This window comes from Aythya ferina (genome assembly GCF_964211825.1).
Source record: "Aythya ferina genome assembly, chromosome: 10".
Lineage (NCBI taxonomy): Eukaryota > Metazoa > Chordata > Aves > Anseriformes > Anatidae > Aythya > Aythya ferina.
The window spans coordinates 7,510,814-7,533,756 of NC_140306.1; the positions used below are offsets into that span (position 1 = coordinate 7,510,814).

At 49.7% G+C, this 22,943-nt stretch overlaps 1 protein-coding gene across 5 annotated transcripts in view; it reads left to right on the forward strand.

Annotated features, from left to right (window-relative positions):
- Positions 1-22,943, forward strand: part of CADPS (calcium dependent secretion activator) — a 196,588-nt gene that overhangs the window by 52,240 nt on the left and 121,405 nt on the right. For all 5 annotated transcript variants that reach the window (XM_084530730.1, XM_084530733.1, XM_084530732.1 and 2 more), the window contains exons 4-6: positions 14,353-14,433; positions 18,323-18,559; positions 20,412-20,533. In XM_084530730.1, coding sequence (XP_084386856.1) covers positions 14,353-14,433; positions 18,323-18,559; positions 20,412-20,533 — 440 coding nt within the window. The remainder of the gene's footprint in view (positions 1-14,352; positions 14,434-18,322; positions 18,560-20,411; positions 20,534-22,943) is intronic.

Genomic DNA, 22,943 nt, shown 5'->3' on the forward strand with positions numbered 1-22,943 from the left:
CAACAGGACGCAAGGGGAGGTGGTGACCGAGTTGTGAAGGGCTTTCAAGGTGCTTGTGGGTGATGCTTGAGGGGCATCAGCCGAGTGATCCCAGAGCATTGGTGCAAGCAAGGAGCACGTATTACAGCCACGGTGGGCGTGCTGGGGTCTCAGGCCCTGCTGCCAAACCCCCAGGAGGCGGGAAGCCTTGGCTTTTGCAGGCAAGAAGCACCAGGCTTTGAACTCTGCATGGGTCCAGGAGGAAGGCAGAGCCAAGGATGAAAAGACTGAACAACTTGTTGGAAGAGAATGTCTTTGGAGATGGGGAAGTGTGCTGAAGGAGGGGATGAGGATGAAGAGGATGTTTTGGGGTCTGGTGAGTGTAAGGTATTGACCACACATGGGCTGCTGGATGGACCAGGGAGAATTTAACTTTCAGAGCATGCCCTGCAGCCAGGCAGCTTTGTGCCATTCCCCGGTCACCTGCAGCCTTTGGCACAGGCAGATGCAGGGGACCAGGCAGCTCCACGGGGCGCACACAGCCTCGTGTGGTGCAGAGGAGGTGACGGCATGGGAGGGGACCCTACTTTGCCACAGTTTGTTGCAAATTCCCATCTGCTCAGAAGCAGAAGCTATACGGTTTGTGCTGCACAAATAATTATTTGTTACCCATTTGAAAACACAAAATCCAGTCCAAGCACACACATTTCTAGCGTGCGTCGCTGTGCAGCCGAGGAAGCTGGCAGCAGTTCTGCGCGATGCGTGGGGTGGGGACAGGAGGTGCTTACGAGCACATCCACGATGTGATGTGTGTGCCCATGCTGGTTTTGGAGGAGTGTCTTGCATCTCTCTGCTTTCAGCAGCACCTCCTGCAGAGCAGGCACAGCAGTGGTTTCTAAGGTAGGCAGCCTCTGTTCCCTGCCAGCCCCGAGGTGTTTCTGTGCCCCTGGGGACTGCTGGTGCCCAGGGACATCTCCACAGCACTGCAAGCCTGTGGGCTCTCCATTGCTCACCTGCATCCCCAGGGAGGGTTGCCCATGCAGGGACAGCCCATGTAGACCTTTCAGCAGCATAGCAGGGAAAGCAGGAGGAGAATAGGGGAAAGCCACGCATCCAGAGACATTAAAATGCAGAGGGCAGAGCTGGGAGGAATGGTCCCTGGAGGCACGGTTTCTTTGTAGCAGCTCATGCAGACTTGGGATGAATTAAGCACTTCGCAGATTCTCAAGGAACTGGTTGAATTTTTTTCAGGAATATTTCACCGCCACTCTGAAGACAAAAAAAAAAAAAAAAAAAAAAAAGTGAACCAGGGACTGATCTAAACATTTTAGGAACAGACCAGATTAGTTTTTTTTTTAGATTGCATAAAATATAGTAAGGAAAACTGTCTCAAAACAAATGCGTTTTGAGGGGGTGGGAACGGTTTTGGATTTTGCTCAGCCTGTAAGCCAAATGATTCAGTCCTTCCCTCGGCTTTCATGCAGGGTCACGGGGTGAGCCTCACTTTGTTCCCTTGCATCCGAGGGGCAGCAGGGGCAGGTGCCGGAGCCTTTCCCAGCTGTGCCAGCTCTCAGCTAGAGTTCTCTCCCTGCCCTCAGCCCTTAGCAGCTCACAGCATTTGGGCTGTCAGTCCCCTCTGAGGCTGCTTTTTCCAGTTGTTTTTCCCCACAACTCCAGCTGGAGGGAGAGAAGGACACCGAGGGAGCTGATTTTCTGCATGGCTATGTGGCAAGGGGAGCAAGCTGACCCCACGGGTCCTTGCGCACACTCAATATTTTTTTCCAGCGCCCTGGGCACTGGTTGCAGTCCCTTGGTTTCCATAAATCTGCTGTAGCAAACAACTTGATTAATAGTGAGACGTGGAGGGAAGGGATTTGAGCTGCAGGCTCTGTGTGTGCACATTCCCATAGCTTCAGAGCCTGTAGCAGCCGATGGCACCTTGAGCTGGAGGAGCAGGTTGGCTCTGGCAGCACAATTTTGACACGGTTATGGAGCAGAATGCAAAAAGTGCTGAATCCCCTGAGAGTGCTCCAAGCATTTCTCTTTAATCTCTTCATTGGTGATTTTTTTTTTTTCTCCTTTCTGAGAAGAGCTGCATCTGCCACTGGAGACAGGCAGGTACGAACGCCGTGCACTCCTACCTCCAGACTCCAGCTGCACCTTCTGCCCTCCTGCACGCCCTTACTGCATGTGCAGTGCGCTGCCCTCGGTGGAAGCTTAGAGGGGAAGACCAAGGGTGGAATACAGATGAGGTGGGATCGGAGAGCAGGTTATCTCCTCCTTTTTGCCTTGCACTGCTATTCAGAAGCCATCAGGAGACCTCAGCAGCAGCAGGGGCTATCATGCCGTACTCTCGGTGTCCAATATATTTTCCCTAACTCCGTAAGCAAAAAGCCTCCTGCCCTGGTGACATTTTCAAAGGGAAGAGGTCACGCCTTGCTGAATGTAGTTTGAAATAAGCGTTGTTTCCTCAAAAAGCAGGAGATGAGTGCTCCTGGCAGATGAGATATCTGGAGGAGTTACAGTGAGGGGTGACCCACCGCCCAGCTCATGTCCCATCCTTAAATCAATCTGCTGTCCACGGAGCTCTCTTTGGTGAGGAGGGGGTCCTTTTGGTTTAATTTTCATTAAAAGGATAATTTGTTTAACAGTACAAAAAGCAGCTCTCCACCCTACTGGGATGGAAAGGCTTTGCCTGAGGGCTCTGTCCATGGCTAAGTTAGGGGAAAATAATTTCCTGACAGTGGGGGAAGCTGGATGGGGAGCCAGGGCAGAGTTAGCAGTGCGATCACGAGCACTGCAGGTCCCTCGGAGAGGCACCGGTCTCCTTTCCACCGTGGTCCTCCCATCTGCAGGAGGGGGCAACGGGGTCCATGTTACTCCCTGGTTGCATCACACAGCATCCTCAAAGACCCTTGCAGGGGGCTGTGGGGCTCGCAGGCAATATTTCGCAGTGCTGCAGGCTGACTCCATCCGCCATCCTGTGGCCATGAGGTGAGCCCAGGGGCCGTGAGGGGCAGCCAAGGGGTTTCACCTGGCGATGGCCCCCGTGGGGATGGATGCTAATGATGGGGAACGAGATTGCCTTTTTGCTGGTGCTGCTGTACCATCTTGATTTAAATTAGCACGCATTAACTGCAGTTATATTTAACGCTGTCTACGTGGCTGAATTTTTAGGTTGTTAATTTTCAATTGCGAATCGTTTCATGGCATCTCACTTTTTATAAACATTTGTAACGGGAGTTAATACTTCCTATTAGGCAAGGCATAGAGAAAGCCCAGGCCCCGGCACCCCCTTATCTCAGGGCCTCTGCCTTTGACGGCGTCAGGAACCAAGGTCGGCCCCACGCCTGTGTGCAGCGCCGCGTGGGGCTGGAGCCTGTGTTCAGAGATGCTGAAATCTTCTGTGCTGGGCTGTGGAAGCCCAGGACCCTGAAACCCATCTCCTGCTCTCACAGGGGGATGCCCAGGCAGGGCTGGGGCAGGCCGTGCCCAGCCGTAGGGATATTTGTCCTGGCAGGGCTCCTGCAGGGTTTATGTAGTGAAGGATAAAGGCTGAACGTCTCAGCAAGCTCTTTAACCAGCCAAGTGCTCTGTAGCTGCTTGGCTTGGTTCTTAGGGTGCTCCCACAGCCCTCAGGGCTCCACTTGGCCCTTCTCACAGGTGCTGTCATCCATTTTGTGCATCCACCGGTTCTTCGGGGCTGGAACTGGCTCTGCTGCAGGTGATCAGGCAGGGAGAGGGCTGGTCGCTGTCCCTGGCTTGTGACTTGGATCAGCCCTGGTTTGGGATCAGATGGGGTTTTCTCTGGTTTTATTTTTTTTTTTATGGTTCATCAGTATCCTTCTTTCCCACCAAGAGTAATATACCCTGCCTTTATTGAGAAGTGTTGGCTATTTTTCCGTGTTTATTTTTGAACTGTTACATGCTTTCACATCAGTGTTTGCATAGCAGAAGGCGATTTGTCCAAACCACTGCTTTTGTTTCAGTGCTGGCTTCCCAAGGATGAGCGCATTTCCTACATAAATACAGTCTTAACACCCCCACCAGGGTGTTTCCAGAGAGGTGGAAGGGGAGCATCTGTATCACAGGCGTTTTTCATCATGTTGTTGAGTACTAATTATTTCTAAGAGGTGGCTTTTCTGGAATGCAATACTAATTTAGAGATTATTGCACAGCTAATAGTGTAGCTTCTGTTTAAGAGGAGGAAATTCCCCCAGATGCAGATCTCCCTGGAACCTTTGAATGAGTCAGAGCACAGCATGACAGGGCAAGGAAACTGAACTTTTTATTAGCCTGGTAATAATAATTTAGCATAGTGATGCTTATTATATTAATCATTAATAACTATTAGCCTTGTTGTTATCATTATTATTATACACTGACTGAAGGGTCTTACTAATGTGGTGTTTCGGCTTTGGACTTTGATGAATTGGCACAATTTAGTGGGCTGTTAGATGCAACCCTGAGGGACTAAAAATAGGCGAGTACCATGGAAGTCACCTCCTTTCTGAACCATGGGGATCCCCCATCCCTATAGGAAGGGGTCTGAAGGCAACACGCACACAGGTTTCTGGTGGTCCAAGTCACAGGTGTAACCAGCAAATTGTTATCAGAGAGATGTCTGCCCCATCAGTGCCCGTGAAGCAGTCGGATTGTTCTGTCAAACCAATGTGGAAGACAGCAGCTTGTTCAGCAGGACAGTCTCTGACTGTAATAATTTAAACTTCACGGATACCAAAACGAACTCTAACAGGCAGCACTGCATTTCTCGCTAATCTTAGTCCTTGAAAAAGTGGGAGATGTAACCTTCCCTTTACATTTCTTTCCTTCCTTTTCTGCTGATACACAGCTGTTTGGCCCTGAAAGGGAACCAAAACCTTGGTCTCAATGAACAAATTCTGTGCTTTGCTCTGAGCTTCTGCAGAAGAGAAATGCACTCAGTCCTTGTCATGCTGCTTCGGGAGCCAGGGTCATAACTCACATTCCAAGGCATGTACCCACAGACCGCGAGCATTATTTTGAAGAATGGCTGCCCAGTTCCAAGCTGCACCTCTGTGGCAGGCAACTTTCTGTTCTGAATATGGTTTTTCTTTCCATTTTATCTTAATTATTTTCAGAGACCAAAAATGATCCGCACTGATGTGATTTGTAGCTACCGATGTGTTGGTTGGTCCTACCATCACCCCTAGCAAGCTCTGTGCTGGTTGCACTCTCCGGGGAGAGGCCTGGTCCCAGCCCCTGCAGGATGGCTGATTTCGTGTCAACAGGGAGACCAGCTTGAGAATTTAGAAGTCATAGCTCAGGCTTGATCGCTGAGCCATCACAACAGAGCCCAGAAGCCTGCCAGAGCTGGGCACAAAGGGTTTTCGGCCAGAGGAAGCAGTGGAGCAAATATCTCCATGGGGAGGGCTGCACAGCCCAGTCAGGAGACCTGTGCTTCAGAAAGGCTTCTCCCACAGGAGCAGTCCTCCTGTCAGGACTCCTTTCTGTCCCCACATCCCCACCTCTGCCAAGCGTCAGGAAGTAGAGGTTTTGCCTTGAAATATGTAAATATGCTGTGACTGGAAAAAGCCTGTCAGGAACTGCCTCTTCCTGTGTGTGGAAGGCTTGCAGGTGCTTCAGCCCCACAGCTAAGTCTAAAATCTCTCAGTCGATGATGAAGGAGCAGAAAAACTTCGAGGTCTCTGCTTGAATCAATAGGAATTGAAACCAAGGCCCCAAGCACATTCCAGCAGGGAGGGAGAAACTTTTGAAGGAGGCCTGGATTCCTATGCAGGGCCCATGGCCTGGCCTTGCAGGTTATGTGAACGCCTCTGGAAATGTTCCCGTGTCTTATTCTGTCACTTGTAATCCCATAGAGTGACAACATACTGAGGCTTTGCTAGAGCAGGTCCTTATGCCAGTTGGATATGGACTGAAATCCATTTCAAGTTATGTGACCAATGTATTTACCATTAAGCTTTTAATCAAGGGATTGGGATTTGAGGATATGTAGATCTTTCTTCCATGTAGTTTGGGATGAGCTAATGCAGCTAATTCTAGCCGTACAAATTATTCGGAAGCCAATAGTACTGTGTCGTGTTGGAAATACAGGTGATTTACTTCCCAGTTGAAGATTGGGATGTGATAAACTAAAGAAACAGGAGCAAGCTAAGTGCAGTGATGTGCCTGGGGCCGCACGAACCAGTCAGAGCCCTGTTTTTTTTCGTGGTGCCGTAGCTCAGTGTATGCCGCACACACACCTCAAAGCATCCTTATGCAATGCCATAAGCAGCGGGTGTGAAGGCGTGCTCAGAGATCAGGAGATTGTGGGCAGCTTAGTTTTTAAGCCCTTTTGGTGTCACACATCTCTCATGGATGATCTTGCAGAGGGATTTGTGGGGTTCAGGAGTTCTCTGGAGACAAATTGAAAGAAAGTGCCTTTTGAATTAAGTGTTTTGCCATCCTTTTCATGGCCTGCAAAGCGTTTGCAAAGGCAGACGGCGCTTTTTCTTCCCCTCTCTGTTCTGCTTCGTCTGTTTTTCATTTATGTTGATTTATCACCAGTCGTAAATCTGTAGGTATCTCTGCACGACCTGCTGGAAAGCTGCACGATGGGTTTGCTTGCCTCAGCTCTCCCCAGCCCTGCAGCTCAGTGCATCCTTGCAAAGCTGTGAGCAGGGTGTGCTGCTACATGGATCGGTAGCTGGGACAGCAGGGGGGGATTTCCACATTTCAAATGCCCACTGTGTGGGTAGCCTGGCTGCCACCTCCCCTTACACGGCCACAAGGACTGATTTATCCTGCAGTGCTCTGCAGGAGAGCAGTGGGCACCCGTGGGTGCTGCCGCCAGCACGATGAAGGGCATGAGAAATCTCTGCTCGGGTGCCAGCAGCTCTTCACATGTGGGCACACAGCGATGCCGTGCTCCCCAAAATATGTTGGAAACCTGCTCAGCTCGTGGGGTAAGCATTTAGGCTGGAGTTAGCTGGAGGGCAAACCTCTTGACCTCGGTAGGTAAAGCACGTTTGGCTCCGGCTGTTGGGTGCTTATGTGAAGTGTGAGAGCCCGAGCAGCCAGGCAGCTGTTAAAATACAGCAATTTACGGCTCTGTTAGGAGAGACAGCACTCGGGCAGGGAGGGGCCACTCGTACATCCCAGGGAATATTTTTGCCGGCAGATCTAGCGCAGCCCCAAAGCTTATGAACTGTGAAATAAGATTTCTCGTAGAGAAGGAAGCGCCGGCCCTAACCGAATTGTCCAAGTCCTTTGTGCGGTTTTAAATCACTCCCCCCCAGGACACTCTGACTGCTGTCTTACGGCAGCGGAGGCTCATTGGGTAAAGCAGGAGCTTGCTGGGATGAGGGGAGCAGGCACTGATCCGCAGCTGCTCAGCAAATGCCCGCAGATTTGGACGCGATGGGCATCCTGCCGAAGATCGGGTTTTGCATACGTAAGAGCAAAATGGTGCAGAGCTCCTTTTCAGCAAAGACAAGGGCGTTTGTCACTTTCGGGAGCCTGCACACTGGATTACTTGATGAATTTTATAACATTTACAAATAGAGAAAAACCGACACTGAAAGGCTTTTGCCCAGCATAAGGCCAGTTGGGCACTTGGCAGTTACATCGCCGTGCAGCCTGGCCAAGAATTAAATCAATGTTAAGCCTCTCCTGCTCTCAAATATCCAATGAGTTTATTGGAATTTTTTCACGGGGTTGATGGATTTTTTTCACCTTTCCCAAAGTTTTTGAAAATTGCTTTCTAGCTGATAAGACAATATGTATGTTCTTAACAGAGCTGTTAAACTTTTTGTGTTTAAAAAAAAAAAAAAGAAAAGGTACAGCGCCCAGGAAACTTGAGCTTTTCTGCTTGAAATCTTGTTTCTGGTACTGCTGCTGATCAAAAATACTGTGTGTCTTAGAAGAGGAAAATTTTGGCACAGTAATAGGTACAGAGAGTAATTCATTGAATTAATGGAAATTTTACATTGTACTAGAAATACTCTTAGGCTGAAGGACTGATTTTAGCAAGTCTGCCTGGCCAGAGGAGAGGCAGCCCAGAGCATCTCTGTCATACGGCGGCACTTGGAGCTCCCTGCTGCTGGGATGTGTGCTGATACCTAATCACATCCTTCTTAGAACAGCTTGCAGAAGGCTGCTGCTTTGTTAAAAGCCTCTCCCCCTTGGCAGCAGCCGTGTCCAGCTCCTCCTTCTGTCCCTTTAACAGTCAGGGTCACAGGGACCGATTTGAAGAGAAAACCCTCATCAGGCATTCCTTGCAACCAGCCCCAACCAGCCTTGTTCGTGTTGCACCTGGCCTCTGCTTTTAGTGAGGGGGTTTGCTGCAGGGAAGGGTTGTTCTGGCTCTGCCCCATGATTTCTTCCCTTCTGGATGACGATCATTTGATATCCTTGGAGCTGTCCCAGTGGGCCAGGAAAGGCTTGGACAGGTCAGAGCGAACACTGATCCCTGAGCATCCCGCCCGAGCAAGCTGCGAGGAAGGCCAGCATCTCCTTTGCTGTTAGATTGGTGCATCCAGAGGGTTTCGGAGAGGCCCCACCACAAAAACCTCTCTTTTCATTTTAATCCATCAGCCTGGAGAGGGTAAGTGAGGCTCAGCTGCTCTCTGGCAATCCGTTTTTTGGCTGCAGTCCCTGAAAGAAGGGATTGCCTATACGCATCAAGTGCCTCCTCCTGCAGTAAGAGCGCGCGGTGAGCTGGGCAGAGCGAGGCACGGCCATTGCAGAGCCCTTCCAAACAGGAGACAACCCTGTAATGACCCCCCTGCCTCACCACAAGCTGGAAACCAACAGCAATGTAAAACTAACAAAATTGCAGGAAGGAAAACATGCTCCATGCTTCTATCCATGCTGGGGCCGTGCTGATGCTGCCCAGCCCCTTACAAGCAGCCCCGATGTTGCTGCCCCAAGAGGTGGGTACCCCCTGGGACTCTGTCCTTGCTTCTTTTTCCTCTCTCATCTCAAATCCCAAGACAGCTGGCGGTCCTCGAGTTGTAATTTGCTGCACAGAGGATTAGCATGATGCCTGGGGTATTAGTGACTTAAGCTACGCAGACAGCTTAATGTCCTTCACGTTCCCAATTGAACAGGGAGCTCGGCGTGCTGCCTTCCTGCAGGGACAGAGCCTTCAGCTCTGGTTCAGAGACATCACCAGAGCTGGGGGCTTTCAGGACCAGGTCCCTTCCTTGCTCGTACAGAATATTTCCTCAAGCATCAGCATCGTTTGTGGGAAAAGGATGCCATGGGTCCATCGTGACGGCTCATTGCTTTATCTCCTAGAGCAGTGGATTTCTGATAAGAAGTGGAGGGCCTCCATGCAGTGAATCACTGTGGGGGCCACGTGTTTTCCAGCTGGAGCACTCGGTGGTGCCGGATACCACAGTTCCTAGCACGCCTTGACTGAGAGATTAATTATTAATTGAAGGGGTCTTATGAATTTTTCAGTATTTTCCCTGATTGTGCATTACAAAGCGAAACCATCTTTCCTCAGACAAAGATCTCTCCTAAAGCCCTACATCAAAGCTGCAAAATTGTCACCCATATTGTGATCTTGTTCAGCCTTCACATCCGGCGTGTTTGCTTTGAAATATTTAATCTGCCGTTTGCTGAGCTACATGGCTCCCGGCGCGGCAACGGACGAGAGCCCTGAAGCTTTCTCCTGGGGGCTTTTGGCACCAGCGGCCATGCACAGCACAGCTTTTGGGCTGTGTTTTGGGCAGGTGGGTGACCACACCAGTGCTTCAGAGGCTTCCCAGAAGCTCAGCATCTTAGGGGAAGCATTTTTGGGATTATTAAATCAGCGCATTGGAAAATCAGTGCGACCACTGAGCCAGTTTTAGTTAATGATTTTAGGAGGACTTAAGCTGCAGGTTCAGCTCTCTGTGTCAGTAACCTTCACTTATTTCAGCTGGACAGGGTTCGGCAAAGCCCAGCTCCTCACCGGCACCAGGGCAGTGCTGGGTGCTAGCAGGGCTTGGCCAGGCCACAGGCACGTCAGGCACCTAGAAAATCGATGTGGGTTTATTTCTGTTCCCCATGAGGCACAAAGGAGGTTCCTGTATCATGGTGTATGTGTTGCCAGTGGATTTAAAGTGTGGTTTTCCATCAGCAACTGGTTTGTGCTCTGCAGAGGCAGCATAACCATCCTCTACGGGAGGGGAGATGCTTTCCAGCAGGCCCCAGCAATCGGGACTTGGTGACATTTGCTCCCAGTGCCGGGAAGCGGTGTTGGCATTAGCAGTGACTGGCAGGGAGGGGTTAGACCCTAACGTGGTCCCGGTGCTTTCGAGCTCCTCTCCCGTGGCTGGTGACAGTGACGCCGACAATGCCTGTCACTTGGGCAGCACGCTGTAACTGCCAGGCTAATCGCTGCACGTTGCGTCCCGTCCTTATCAGTCCTTGTAGCTTACAAACTTCTTTCTGTTGGCTCTGTCACTGCGATGGCTTGAAGCTCAGAAGCTTCGTGGTGCTGAAAGCACAGTATTTTGGTCTGCTCCCCTAACGCTTCTAAAAATCACGTGTAAAAATCAGTCCCCATTAAACTGTTAATGCCCTTGGAGTGCCCGTGGCTTTTTCTGGGGCGAGCCAGGGCTGCAGCTTTAAAACTCCCAGGGCTCAGCCTGGGTGCTCCAGGGAGGTGAGGGGAAGCACAGGGTTTAGGCAGGGATGGGGTAGGGCTGGTGCATCTTACTGCAGGTCTTACGGCTTCGTTAGGCTGGTTTGTTTGCCTTCTCCTCCACCTTTAAAAGGCACAGGGATTACCTGCTGCCCCTTTGGGATACCACGAGGAAAGGTCTTTGTTTCGGAGGGGAGGAAGCCAAGGGGCTCATACGGGTGCCTGGTTTTACTGCCCTGCATTCAAAATCACATCATGAGCATCTTCAACTTCCTTTATGTTACTAGTGCCCATTAAAATTTATTCCCAATTAGCAGTTTATATGTAAGAAATTGTCTTGTGCAACATCCTTTCCTTGCAGTTGAGCAGTCACCATGTGGTTAAAAGCAGGCATATGCCCTGCGATGCATTCAGTGACAGACTCGCTGTGATTCTGGGAGGTTTTGGGCTCCGCTCAGAATCTAATCTGCATAATTTTATTTTATTTTTATTGTTTTACTTTAACAACTGTTACACCAACGTAGATAATCTCTGCAGGGCAAGCAGAGAGAAATAATATTGTGTGCGGGTAGACGTATGAAAACATCTAATTTACCAGCAGGCAGTTGGGTAATGATCAGTTGAGAATTGCAAATTATATACGTCATATATTTGTGACATGCTGCTGAAGAAAGGCCCGGTGCATATGACAAATCATATATACACTGGAATTTATAATACTTTTCACATTTAATTGACTGGGGCAACCTTATGATTTATATCTTTGCTTTATTCATAGCATACCCATAACATAGTCATAATGCAGAACGAAACTAATTCAATTTCTCCTTGACTTTGTAAATCATTTATATATTTGGCTGTCAAGTATTTGAATATAAAGTGGGCATGCATACGGCAGAAAATAAATAGCTGATTCTCTAGTTAAGAAATTGAGTTTTAATGATGTTAGGGTCTACGCTGCCCTCCTTGGACATTTGGCATTGTTTAGATAGCAAGGATTACATTTGTCCCTTGCCTTATTTCGCAAGCAGAGCATGTTTTATGGGCACCAGCCTTGCTCTCTTAATGGCCCTATATAGCGTTATGACTGTGTAAAACCTCCTCAGCTTGCTCTGATGTCAGCAGGAGCAGCGAGTGACTGAGCTGCTGGCTCTGCTGCTCCTCGTCACGAGAGCTCTGCTCAAACTGCCCAGGACTGCAAACACCAGGACCGCACACGCCGACTGCAGGCGGGGGCTGTCTCGTTAGTCCTGCTCGTTGTGTAACAAGGAGGAGATGCTCTGGCGAGTTTTTGCCATGGAGCTGTTATGAGGAGTCATTGAAAACACAGCCTGGTGATGCTCTTTGTTTCTTTTAAGCACTGGGTTATCAGGCTCAGCCGCATCGCTGCGCTGAGAAGCTCTGGAGAGGAGCGCCTTCGCCACTGGACCACCGCTGAGCAGGTGCCAGGGGTGGTTGTTGCCTCCCAGGAAAAATAATCTTCTGCAGTCAGATCTCTCCATGACACAGTTTTTGACACCTGTGGCATCGCTAGAAAACATCTGCAAGACCGAGATAGTGCGGGGAAGTGTGAGACAGCGTGCTGGCTCGTTATCATACCGCAACAACATCTCTCCTCCTGCAGCATCCTTGGTTTCTAAATTTAGCCTGGGAGTTATTTTGGGTAATGTGTGATTAGCCTCAATTACTGCAGCTCGGATGGAATTCAAATAGTGCCCCCTTTTACAGAGCTGCAAAGCCATGGAAATCTGGGATCGTGCATTTCCTACCCTCAATTAAGCAGCTCTGAGGTGCTCGCACATCAGGGGGAAGTCAGTCGTGTGATGCTTTTGCTCGTGGAGGAATTACTGGTGGGATTAATCCCCAAAGGTGCTGGTAGTTCCTGGCTCCATGCTGCTCTTGGGATCAGAAGTATAAAGATGAAGACAGCAGGCTAGGAAGTGCAGCTGGAGTGAGTGAGATCTGGGTGGCCAAGCCAGAGCTCATTGAAGCTTCAGTGGAATTTGGATCAGGATCTAAAACCGTGCAGCTTTCCAGCTTGAATTAAACCTGTAACAGAGGCTTTCAACAACTAACCAAAAATATATTTTCCCTCACTCTCAGCCATAACGAATGTCAGCTCTCTGGAAAATCAGCTGTGGTGAAGCAATATGCGAATGTCCTCCACAGACAGCTGTGGGTCTGGGGGGAATTGATGTATTTTGGCATGTGCTTGGGAACCTCGGACAGAAGAGCTCGTAGCTCGCCAGGCCGAGAACAGAAACTTCTCTTTGCCGTGGCTGGAACTTCGCAGACTGCACTGCAGCAGCCTGGTGTCTGTTCTGCCAAGCAGTTTGTCTCCGGAGGAGGATAAAATGCAGAAAGGTGGTGAGAGCGACCCCAGGCTGGTGTAAAAACCTCGTGGATGTGTGGCTGTCGCTGGAGAGCTGACACACAGCAGCCTGTGGCTGTTCTGTGTGCTGTAGCCAGAAGGGGCCAGTCCTGCGAAGCCACGGGGGATCCCCTCAGAGCCCACGGCTGCTCCAGGCGCAGGTCAGGAGGCTGCTGTCTGCAGGCAGGATTTTAGAAAGGGGCAAAGATGAACTTGGAGCTTTCAGAAAGTGATTGGTGAGCGCTGAGCTTGGGTCTGTGAGCAGCCTGTCTCCTCCAGAAGGAGCCAGGAAGCAGCGCTTGGTTTGGGAGCCAGCCCTCCCTCGTGGAGTTGTGTTTGCAAGACGAGGTGAACCAAATCGGTGAGGTTTTGCACCAGGCTGAGTGTGGTTTCGCAGCTCCCAGGTGGAGCAGTGCCACGACCGCCCTGCTGCCAGCTGCTGCTGCACTTTCCTAGCCCTGTGCTGTGGCCAAAATGACCCTGAAGGGGTCTAGAGACTGCTTGGAGTGGAAAGCTGCTATAAAATTGCTGCTTCGTTACAGCAGCTCTCGGCTTCTTTGGGGTCTGGTTTTGATTTTGTGCTTTTTTGTTGTTCTGTAATTTACGTCTGTGCATTCCCCCTAAAAATAACATATCTATCTCCAAGTCCTACCAGTGGCAAGCTGCTTGCCACAGTCACCTGTGCCTTACCCATGTGCTGCCATTGCTAGCTTAGCAGGCAGAAACTACTTCTTGCCCTCAGAGGACGTTTCAGGGCAAGGCAGATGCCACACACCAAACCACGGGGCTGTGGGCGGCGTTGCAGAGGCCTTTGCTGAAGGCTGGGTGCGTGAATTGGGTGCTAGCACATGGCTGTAGCAATGGGGAGGAAAGGGGAAAGAAAAATAAGCAAATGCTGTTCATTTCTGCTGAGTCTTCTGGCTGCTTCTGTCTTTCTCTGGATGCCAGGCAGGGGCAGGAGGGTGTCTGCTTGTTGTGGTGTGTCCTGTCCACAACTGCCCCAGCACCAGGGCATTGCTGCTGAGTCGCTGCAAGACAGCTCCACGGTCCAAATTCCTAGCCAGGGTACGTTATTACAACTGCTTCGTCTAATCCTTGGTAAGAAAGGGAAGAAATGAGGGGAATTAACCTTGAAGAAGAAAAGAAGGCAGGTCCTCACCCAGGTAGGCTGGGGGCCTCCTGGCTGCAGGGCTGGTCTCGTGGTCGAGGGCTTCCACCCCTCGGTCCCCACTGCGTAAGTCTCAGCTCTGGTGAGCCAGCTCACAGGGGCACCTCGAGGCATTCACAGCACCACAAGTAACAGGAGACACTGTGCAGCTTCTGAAGGTGCTGCAGGGGTTGACTTGTTAACCTTGATTTGTTTTTTTTTGTTGTTTTTGTACAGCTGGACAACCCAGACGAGCAGGCGGCACAGATCAGACGTGAGTTAGATGGGCGTCTCCAAATGGCAGAGCAAATTGCCAAGGTAAAATAAAAAATCTTCTGTATTAAGAGGAGTACAAATCGTTTGTTGCTGTTCCCAGGTCCTGTCATTCCCTCGCATGTTTCTTTTCCCAATAATCACCGGTTCAATGTGAGCATTTCTTTAACTGCAAAGAAAGAACAATTGCAGATGCTGCTGTTCTGTGACTTTGCTGGAACGTCCCTGATGAGCTGGGAAAGTTCAGGTGCCTACAAAATGTTTAGGTGCCTGATGAGTCCTCAGCAGTGGGGAAGAAAATGTCCTTAACTGCGGCAGCTAGATGTGCAAGTGCACAGCTGAGCCCTGTTTGTCAAATTTATATGCTGAGTAACAGGGCGGGTGATGGCATGCAACGGGAAGCCAGGAATTGCACTGCAGGGGTTTGTGCTGTTCAGTGGGCTGCTGGGAGCCACAGTTCCCTGCCTGCAGGTAGACACTGTCTCACTAAAGGTACTTTAGATTTGCTGTCCCAGACATGTTCACATTTTGCATGAGAACATTGAGGCCAGCATTGCCCCCCTATGGGCATCACCGCCACCTAGAGCAGCAGACGGGGGAGCTCCAAAGAGTTTTTGTAACCAAGCATTCAGCAAACTGCGCAAGGACCCTTCTGTAAGGAGACATCTCCCCTGTAGCAAATTGCACCCTCACATGGTGCAGATTTACCTGGCCTCTGATAGACCACATGCAGAGAGAAATCCTGGATCCTGTTGACATCAGCATAGCCAAGATTTTATCCTCGCCTCTAATCAGATGCCCTGAGTCACAAATAATGGGGCTGAAGACATTAGGAATGATCTATCTGGCTTCTTGATAATTGGGAAACTATTCCCAAAAGGAAAACAAAAAAAGTCTAACCCAGGCTGCGACCTGCTCTCCAGCAGGCAGCCTCCCTGCGTGGTCTGTGAAGAGCTGAGCCCAAGTGCTGAGGCTTTTATAGGCAAAGTCATATCAGAGCTGTTTGCCACCTCACTGAAATCACCGAGTGTAAAAAGCACAGCGCATTCATTTATGGCCAGGTGTTTGCAAGGATGCCCGTGGCACCTGCTTGCTCACTCCCCACTGACACTTAGGGAGCTGCTGGGGAGGCAGGTTCTGGTTTTCCCCACCTCACTGATAAATGCAGCAAGGCAGCCAAACGATGGCACGGCAAAGAAGCAAATAACTGCAGCTCCTTTCCTTTGTTCGGCACTTGGCCCCCTGCCATTTTATTTTCAAGACAATCTATGGGATTTTTTATTTGCAGTGAAATGTAAAGCCCCCGCGTGGTGCACTACTGCTCTGATTCTGAGGTGGGCAGCCAGGCACCGGGTGCCAAAATGAGATCTCCTGATTTTGTTGTTTGATTTTCTCTTTATGGCACGTGGGACAACAGCACGTATGGTTCAGCAGCAGCCAGCAAAGGCTGCAGCTTCGTGAATTATTTTTGCAAACAAGGATTTGCCATTTCCACTCTCCCCCCAAGGATGCTGAGAACAAACTGTGCCACTGCTGGCCTTGCGAGAGGCAGTCACGAGAAAGTCCTGAACACAACCTGACATTTCCCAGTGCAGAACTCAACCTTCGAAATACAGCAGTGCCGCTGGGGGGGGAGGCTTGAGGTAAACACAGCCTACCTCTCATCCGTTTGGCAGGTATTGGTATTTATTCTCATTCACATTGCTGCTGCGGGCCCTCTCTCCCGAATGTCAGATCCCACCAGCGCCTGCCTACGAGAATCCTTCTTCTTTCAGACCCACGGACGCTGCCTTTCAGAGGCATCCAAATGACCTTTGAGTCCTTCTCCGTATCCTCCTCCCTGGGCTGGGCTGCTTTCTCTCTGGCAAAGGGTAGGCTCTCAGTTTGGCTCTGCGAAAGGACGGCATTTGCAATTTCATCTCCACTTTGCAGCTTTTACTGCAGGTTTGCTGGGAGACTTGCAGGGCTCAGGGAACCGACACTGAGGTGGCCCTCGCACACACACACACAGCCTTCAGCCTGAGACCTTGAAGATCGTGCCCAAAGCTAAGCAGATGTTGTAAAGCTGACTCCAGACAGGCTTTTCACTCTGCTTGTACTTTTCCAGAAGCTAAACAGAAGCAGACTTGCAGCAGAGAGCTCGGTGGTGCCAAGGACGAGGTTTGTTTTTCTCTGCAGCCACATGTGTGCCACTGTCCTGTGGTGCCTTTCCCACCCAAACACCTGGCCTTGAGGGCAAGAAGGAGCACATCTTGGGGCAACTAAACAAGACCTTGTGACGGCACCAGAGCAATAAGTCCTTCTGTGGCTGGACCCACTCCGCTGCAGCCTGCTGGACTGGTTATTCCTTATACTATCCTAACACTTTCACCCACATTTGTCCCCATTTCTAGGCCTCTCCCTTCTCCAAGTATGCATGGAGGTGACTGGCGTTCTTTTTTGCTGTTGTCTCCACTCCTTGATCCTATATTCTTCCAGACTTCCCTCAGCTCTACCCCCAATTAGCTGGGTAACTTGGTACCATCTCTTCATTTCCCTCATCAGACCCAATCCCCAGTGAACTGTTAGGCAGCACTGCAAGCTACCTGGTTTTAGCTTCAGTAGGAGAAGCTGCTGGTAGCGCGCAGAGAAACATCAGTCCTTGCTGCATTGGTGAAGAGGTTTGTGGGGGCCGTGCCAAAACCGAGTCCCTGGAGAGACCGGTAGCAGCAGGGTGAGCAAGCAGTGATGTTTGAACATCATTGCTTCAGCAGTAGTCCTCAAAACCTAAACCAGTTGTGTTTTGTTTTGTTGTTGTTTTTTTTTTTTTCCTTTTCCTAGAAGTGGCTTGCACCTTTTGTAATGCATATGCAGTAACACAGACCCATCAGGTAGCTTCTTACACAAGGTCTAATTTACATGAGAGAATTGCTTCCTGAGATGGAGGCTGGAAGCATGAGACTGTATTTTAACTGCTTGGTGTGAGTGCAGCCATGAGTGGGGCTTGTAACGGGTAAGCTGCTGAGGATTGATGCAAGGACTAGTGCTGTGGAGTATTTTTTTCAGCAGCCTTTTGACAGCCTTGTGGAAGAAACATGACCTTGTTTTCTTCTCTAGCATACACTTTACGAACTGCTTTTTTATGAATTGCCACTGAGAAGATACTTTGCATGTCAGCATCGGGTTCTCAGGCTGCAGATGCTGCTTCGCTGTCGTGCACCTGGTGCAGCCTCATCACCCGCTGTGAGGTGTTCAGAGCCTGGGGAGGCTCAGGGATGGGCAGACCTGTCAGACATAGGGCTTAGACCAGTGTGGGAAGCGATTCAAAGCTGATGTTTTGGGGAACATCACATTTTGCTCTAAGTGTCAGCTTGGTTCTAATCTTTAACCATCCAGTGTAGTCCAATTAGTGAAGTTCAGAGGGTGTTTTACCCCTCCTTGCAGTTGGGACTATGCCTTCCAGCCCACACGTTGTCAGTTTTGCCTTCTTAGGCTCCTCTCACCTCTAGAAAACCAATGGCACAACTGCTCAGCAATGTTTTCACATAGAGCTGGCACATCTGAGAGACTGGGAAACAAGTCCCAGAACATGAGCACCCTTTGACTCATTAGTAAATTGCTGTCGGTCACAAAGCTCAGCTGAGATCAGGCCTGGGGTTTTGTAATTGTGAATAAACCTATATGAAGGAGGCCACGTGCAGACAGAAAAGGAACAAAATGCAAGTGCATGTAGGAAACAGTAAAGTTGGAGGAGTAGCAAGCAGTAATTCTTTGGGAAGCTAACAGTAATGGTTCTGCATTGCACAGGGGGAAGCTGCAATTTGTCGGCTGGTTTGTGGCTGTTCCCTGCCTGCCGACCTCTCTGCAGATGCTCCTGGGGGGTTTCTCCCAGTGCAGCAAGTGGCTGCTGCTCCTCGCCACAACTCATCCTCTTGCTTTTGTTTTTCAATCCAAGGAGCGCAAGTTTCCGAAGTTTGTGTCCAAAGAAATGGAGAACATGTACATCGAGGAGCTGAAGTCGTCCGTCAATCTCCTGATGGCAAACTTAGAGAGCATGCCCGTGTCTAAAGGAGGCTCTGAGTTCAAGCTGCAGAAGCTGAAACGTAGCCACAACACCTCAATAATTGACATGGGAGAAGAAAACGAGAACCAGCTTTCCAAGTCGGACGTGGTGTTATCGTTCTCCCTGGAGGTAAGCTTCCTGCTGTCTCTGCTCCAGCAGACAGCCTGCAGAGCTGGGATTAAAAATCTCAGCAGCAGCTTCTGCTGGGTTCAAGCATAACAGTTAGAGGGAGAGAGGTCAGCAGAAGTCATTTTCTGATCTCCATGAGGAACAGCTCCTCTCTGAGTTACCAGGAGCTTTGCCTGAGGTCAAGCACTCTGTCCTTTCTGTTTTCTTACCATCTTGTTGGAAAAAAACAGTGTAAGATAAACCATCTGGAATTTCCTATTGATGTATATTGGATGGCTTGGTAATCTGTGTATTTCACCAGCCTCTTCTTAAGGCTTGATTCTGAGTGTACCCCATAACCCTGGGCAAAACCCATCTCCCTGTATTGCCTCTGAAACCACCACAATAATGCAGGGTTTGATCCAGACTCTAATTTTTATGTGCTCACACTTGCCTGGCTACTTCACAGTTTGTTTTCTGCAGCACGAAGGGAACAAAACCAGAACTTCAGGCTGGCAAGTCTGCCTGCATAACATTACAGAGGTTCCTCGTTGGCACGCCTAGTTCCCGATGTACTGAAACGCACTGTAAATGTCAGTGTTTAATTACTGCCACTTAGAGGTGTCACTTTATTTCTCTGCACGCCGTGCTTTCTCTTTGGAGAATTGTTAAAAATTGCTGGGCTTTGAATGCACCCAACAGATTGTGGGGAAGTGCTGGGCTTTGCTGGCTCGCTGTCTGCTTTGTGTCGAGCACAGACTTCCTGCATTCAGGGGTTTGTCCGTGCACCCAGGGGAAAGCAGGGTGCTGCAGGGACCCACGTTACATCCAAACAGGCTGTCAGTTCTGGAAGCACTGCTGCTGCCGTGGCTGTTCTCAGCTGGGTTAATTGTTCTCTGCAAACATCTTGGTAGTCTAGAAAAACCATTTACTCCACGGAGTCATCAGCGTTTCAGACACACCTGTACAGAGTTGTTGACTGTCAAAGAGTGGGTTTGTTACGTTGTCAAAACAACTATTAGGATGGGGTCAAAAATGTAGGATGCAGAGAAATCAGAAACTTCTATTTCTGTGTGGTTTCCTGTTTATTTCTCTCCCTAAGAAGTCTCTTGTGCCAATGCAAAACTTACCGTGCTAGTTGTCCAGATTCAGTTTAACTCAATAGATGTCTGAAACCATCTCTCTAATACTCAGCTCAGTCTCACTAAAAATAGAGCTGTGGACCCAGAGACAGTGCCTTCAGTGGCAGCATCAAACAAAGCCTGACTTCTGAGTGTCTCCATACGGAGGGAACGATCACAAAGCCCTAGACCTCTCTGTACAAAAAGCCTGTGCAGTGCATATAGCCATACAAAAAGGGACTTGTCCTTGCAATGGGATGTCTGAAACACTTTGCTCCAGCTGAACCCCATCTGGTGGGAAGCAGGAGCTGAGTGAAGCACTGACTTCAGGAGCTGGCAGGTCTCTTCACTGCTCTGTGCGTGAAACTCTTGCTGCAAGAGAGTTTTTGCTCATCAGAGGGTTGGTGGAGTTCTGTGTTTGAGAGAAGGGCTCCTCGGTGCCAGGGCACATCAGAAGACTCGAGGAGAGGAGTTTTAAATCCTGTGTATGTATTTCATAGGTAGATGTAATAAAACATGAGCAGCAACTCCCACAGTGTTTCCTGAAGAAATGTTCAAGGTACGTGGTTAACAGGGTTAGCCAACTTTAAAGTAAAGGAGAAATTTCCTGCAACAACTTTGATGGCAATTTCTTAATCTTGAAAGCAGGCTTTTGGCACAGAGTGGGTGGCTGGATGTGTGTCCCCTCGGGATCAGCAGAGCAGGGTCTGAAGGAGGCTGCTCCTCTCCCACCACCTTTCTTTGCCCCGCAGGTTGTCATCATGGAGGTGCAGGGGCTGAAGTCGCTGGCCCCCAACCGTATCGTGTACTGCACCATGGAGGTGGAAGGTGGGGAGAAGCTGCAGACTGACCAGGCTGAAGCCTCGAAGCCGACGTAAGTCTCGGTTTGCCTTTTGCTCTCTCCACCATGCTCTTCTCGACCAAGTTGCTGCTGCTCTGAGGAGCTACAGATGACTCTGGCTCCTGCCTGGTGAGGCCAGAGGGGTCTGTGAGAACTTGTGGCGAGGGCTTCCTTCTGCAGGGGAGAAACACCTTCCTCGTACACAGAGCATCACCCCACGACTAAGAATGGCACGTAAGCCCTGATTGAGAAGGAAAAGAAGTGTTAATGACAGGCTTATGTCTCCTTGTAGCCATAGAGACATAAATTTGTGCCTATACGTAAGTGCTTTGCTAAATAGGGATGGAGTTAAGCAGCTGCTTAGATAAATACTCGTCTGAGTGTCCATCTGAACTGGCACCGTCAGGTGTGGGTACATAATCTCCTCCTCCCTGGCAGGGTTTTAGCAGTCCTACAAGGAAGGGGAATGGCTGGTGGAGACATGCTCTGGCAGCCACAGCCAGAGGTGGGACAGAAGAGGAGGGGAAGGCTCCAAGTTGCTTGGTCAAAGCTTTATCTGAGGCCACGTTGTCTGGGTTCAGTTCAAGGGCAGAGTGTTGTTCTGTCCTCTCTGACCTGGACCCCAAATGCCTTTCTGCAGCCCAATACTTTGCTTTTCCTGTCTTCTCCTGTTGTTGCATTAGACTGCTAGTGGTCATTAATCTTTGTTAGTTTGGAAGGAGAAGATCCTGAACAGTTTATTTCCTTTCTGATTTGGTAGATTAGTGACTTGCAGCACTCTTCACGTGGATGTGAGACCATTTTCCTCTGGTCCACTGCAAAGATTTCACACCCTAATGAAATTCTCAGTGCACGTCCTCACAGCGTGTAACTCCTGGGGTGAAATAAAGCATCTTCCAGAGATGCTGAGTGGTGTAGAGGGGCTGCTGTTGGGATGTTCCCTCTCTGGTCCCATGTCCCATCTCCTCTGAGGGACAGGCCCTCAGGGGTGTTTCCCCAGGAGCTTCCCAAGCTTATGGGAGGGAAGCTGCGAACCAGCTGAACCTGCACAGTTGCATCATGTGCAAATGCCTGAGCGCTGCATGCGAATGGCTTGAGACCAGTGCTCTCGAGGAGGTGTCAGCTAACGTCTTCCATCAGCTGCTGTCCTCCCGCAGAGGCACAGAAAATGCTGATGCCTTGCACCCTGCACGGCACCGGCAGAATAGGAATCTGCTGTAAGCAATTTAAAAACAATATTCCCAATCAGGGGAAGTGCTGCAGCCTGCCTTACTTTTCAAATTGCTCTAAAATCTGCTTCGGAGAAGGAAGTAGGAGAGCTGTACATGGAAGAAAATTTCCATAAGAACCTGCGGTTGTCACTATTTTAGGTATTTTTGTTGCTTCACAGGGAAAGTTGGGCTCTATTTAGGGGAAATTACTGCTACCCATACTGAATAGTGTGCTTCTGCTGGGTTACATGTACTTGTTTAGCCCGCTCATTCTACTTCTGCTCAAAGGATCTGTCCTTACATACTCAAGCCTAATGCTGCAAGCAATAAATCTGTATGTACAAGTGTTGTTTGGAAAATAAGGGATGCAGGAGTGAGCTCTTTAATTGAATGGCTCTTTTTACCATAATGAAATGTACAGTGCCTGGGCAGAAAGCCATCAGCCCTGAGGAACATGCAGCCAACATACTACAGCACGGTCCGAGTTACGTAAGTCCATCACACTCATCCTCCCTGCGCTGGCTTCCCACAGAGGTGCAAGTCAGGTTTGAAGTCTTCTAGGTTGCTCCACCCTTGGGCCAATATGTAAGAAAAAGCCTTGAAAGGGCCTGACAGTTCCATTCCCCAAAGGTCTTGGGATGTTTTCCTTCCAAAATTAAAGGCCACCCAAGCCAAAACTCTGGAAAAACCTTCCACAGAAACCAGAGACCATCACAGAAAACCTTGACTTTTTTCTTGTCTGCATCAGAAGCACGTTGTTCACCTTGCTTCCTCTGCCAGACACAACAGCCCAGACGGGGAGCACCAAGGCCTCATGAAAGCAATTTACTGCACTTACCTTCTCCTCTTCTGACAAGAAGGAAAAGAGAAAATGAACGAGATGTGACGTGTTTGTCATGTTGCTTAATACATGACTTGGAGGCCCTCAGGTATTGCAGTGGTGAGGCAGTGATAGAAGCAGCTCAGAAAGGTCCGTGGTGCATTTTAGAGCTGCGCTGTGCTGCAGGCTTGTGAAGTGTCTCTCAGATGCCAACGTCGCTCTCACTGAGGTCATCCACACCACATCCACTCAGGTTCTTTTTATTGTAAGAGAAACAGCCGTGGGTAAAGGAACTAGGTCAGCCAACGCATGCTAAGATTACTCCCTGAAGTGTCCCCCAGACCTGAAGTTTTTGGGTGCTTTTGCACTGGGTGCTGCCGAGCAACTGGGGTGTGCTGAGCCTCAGCACTGT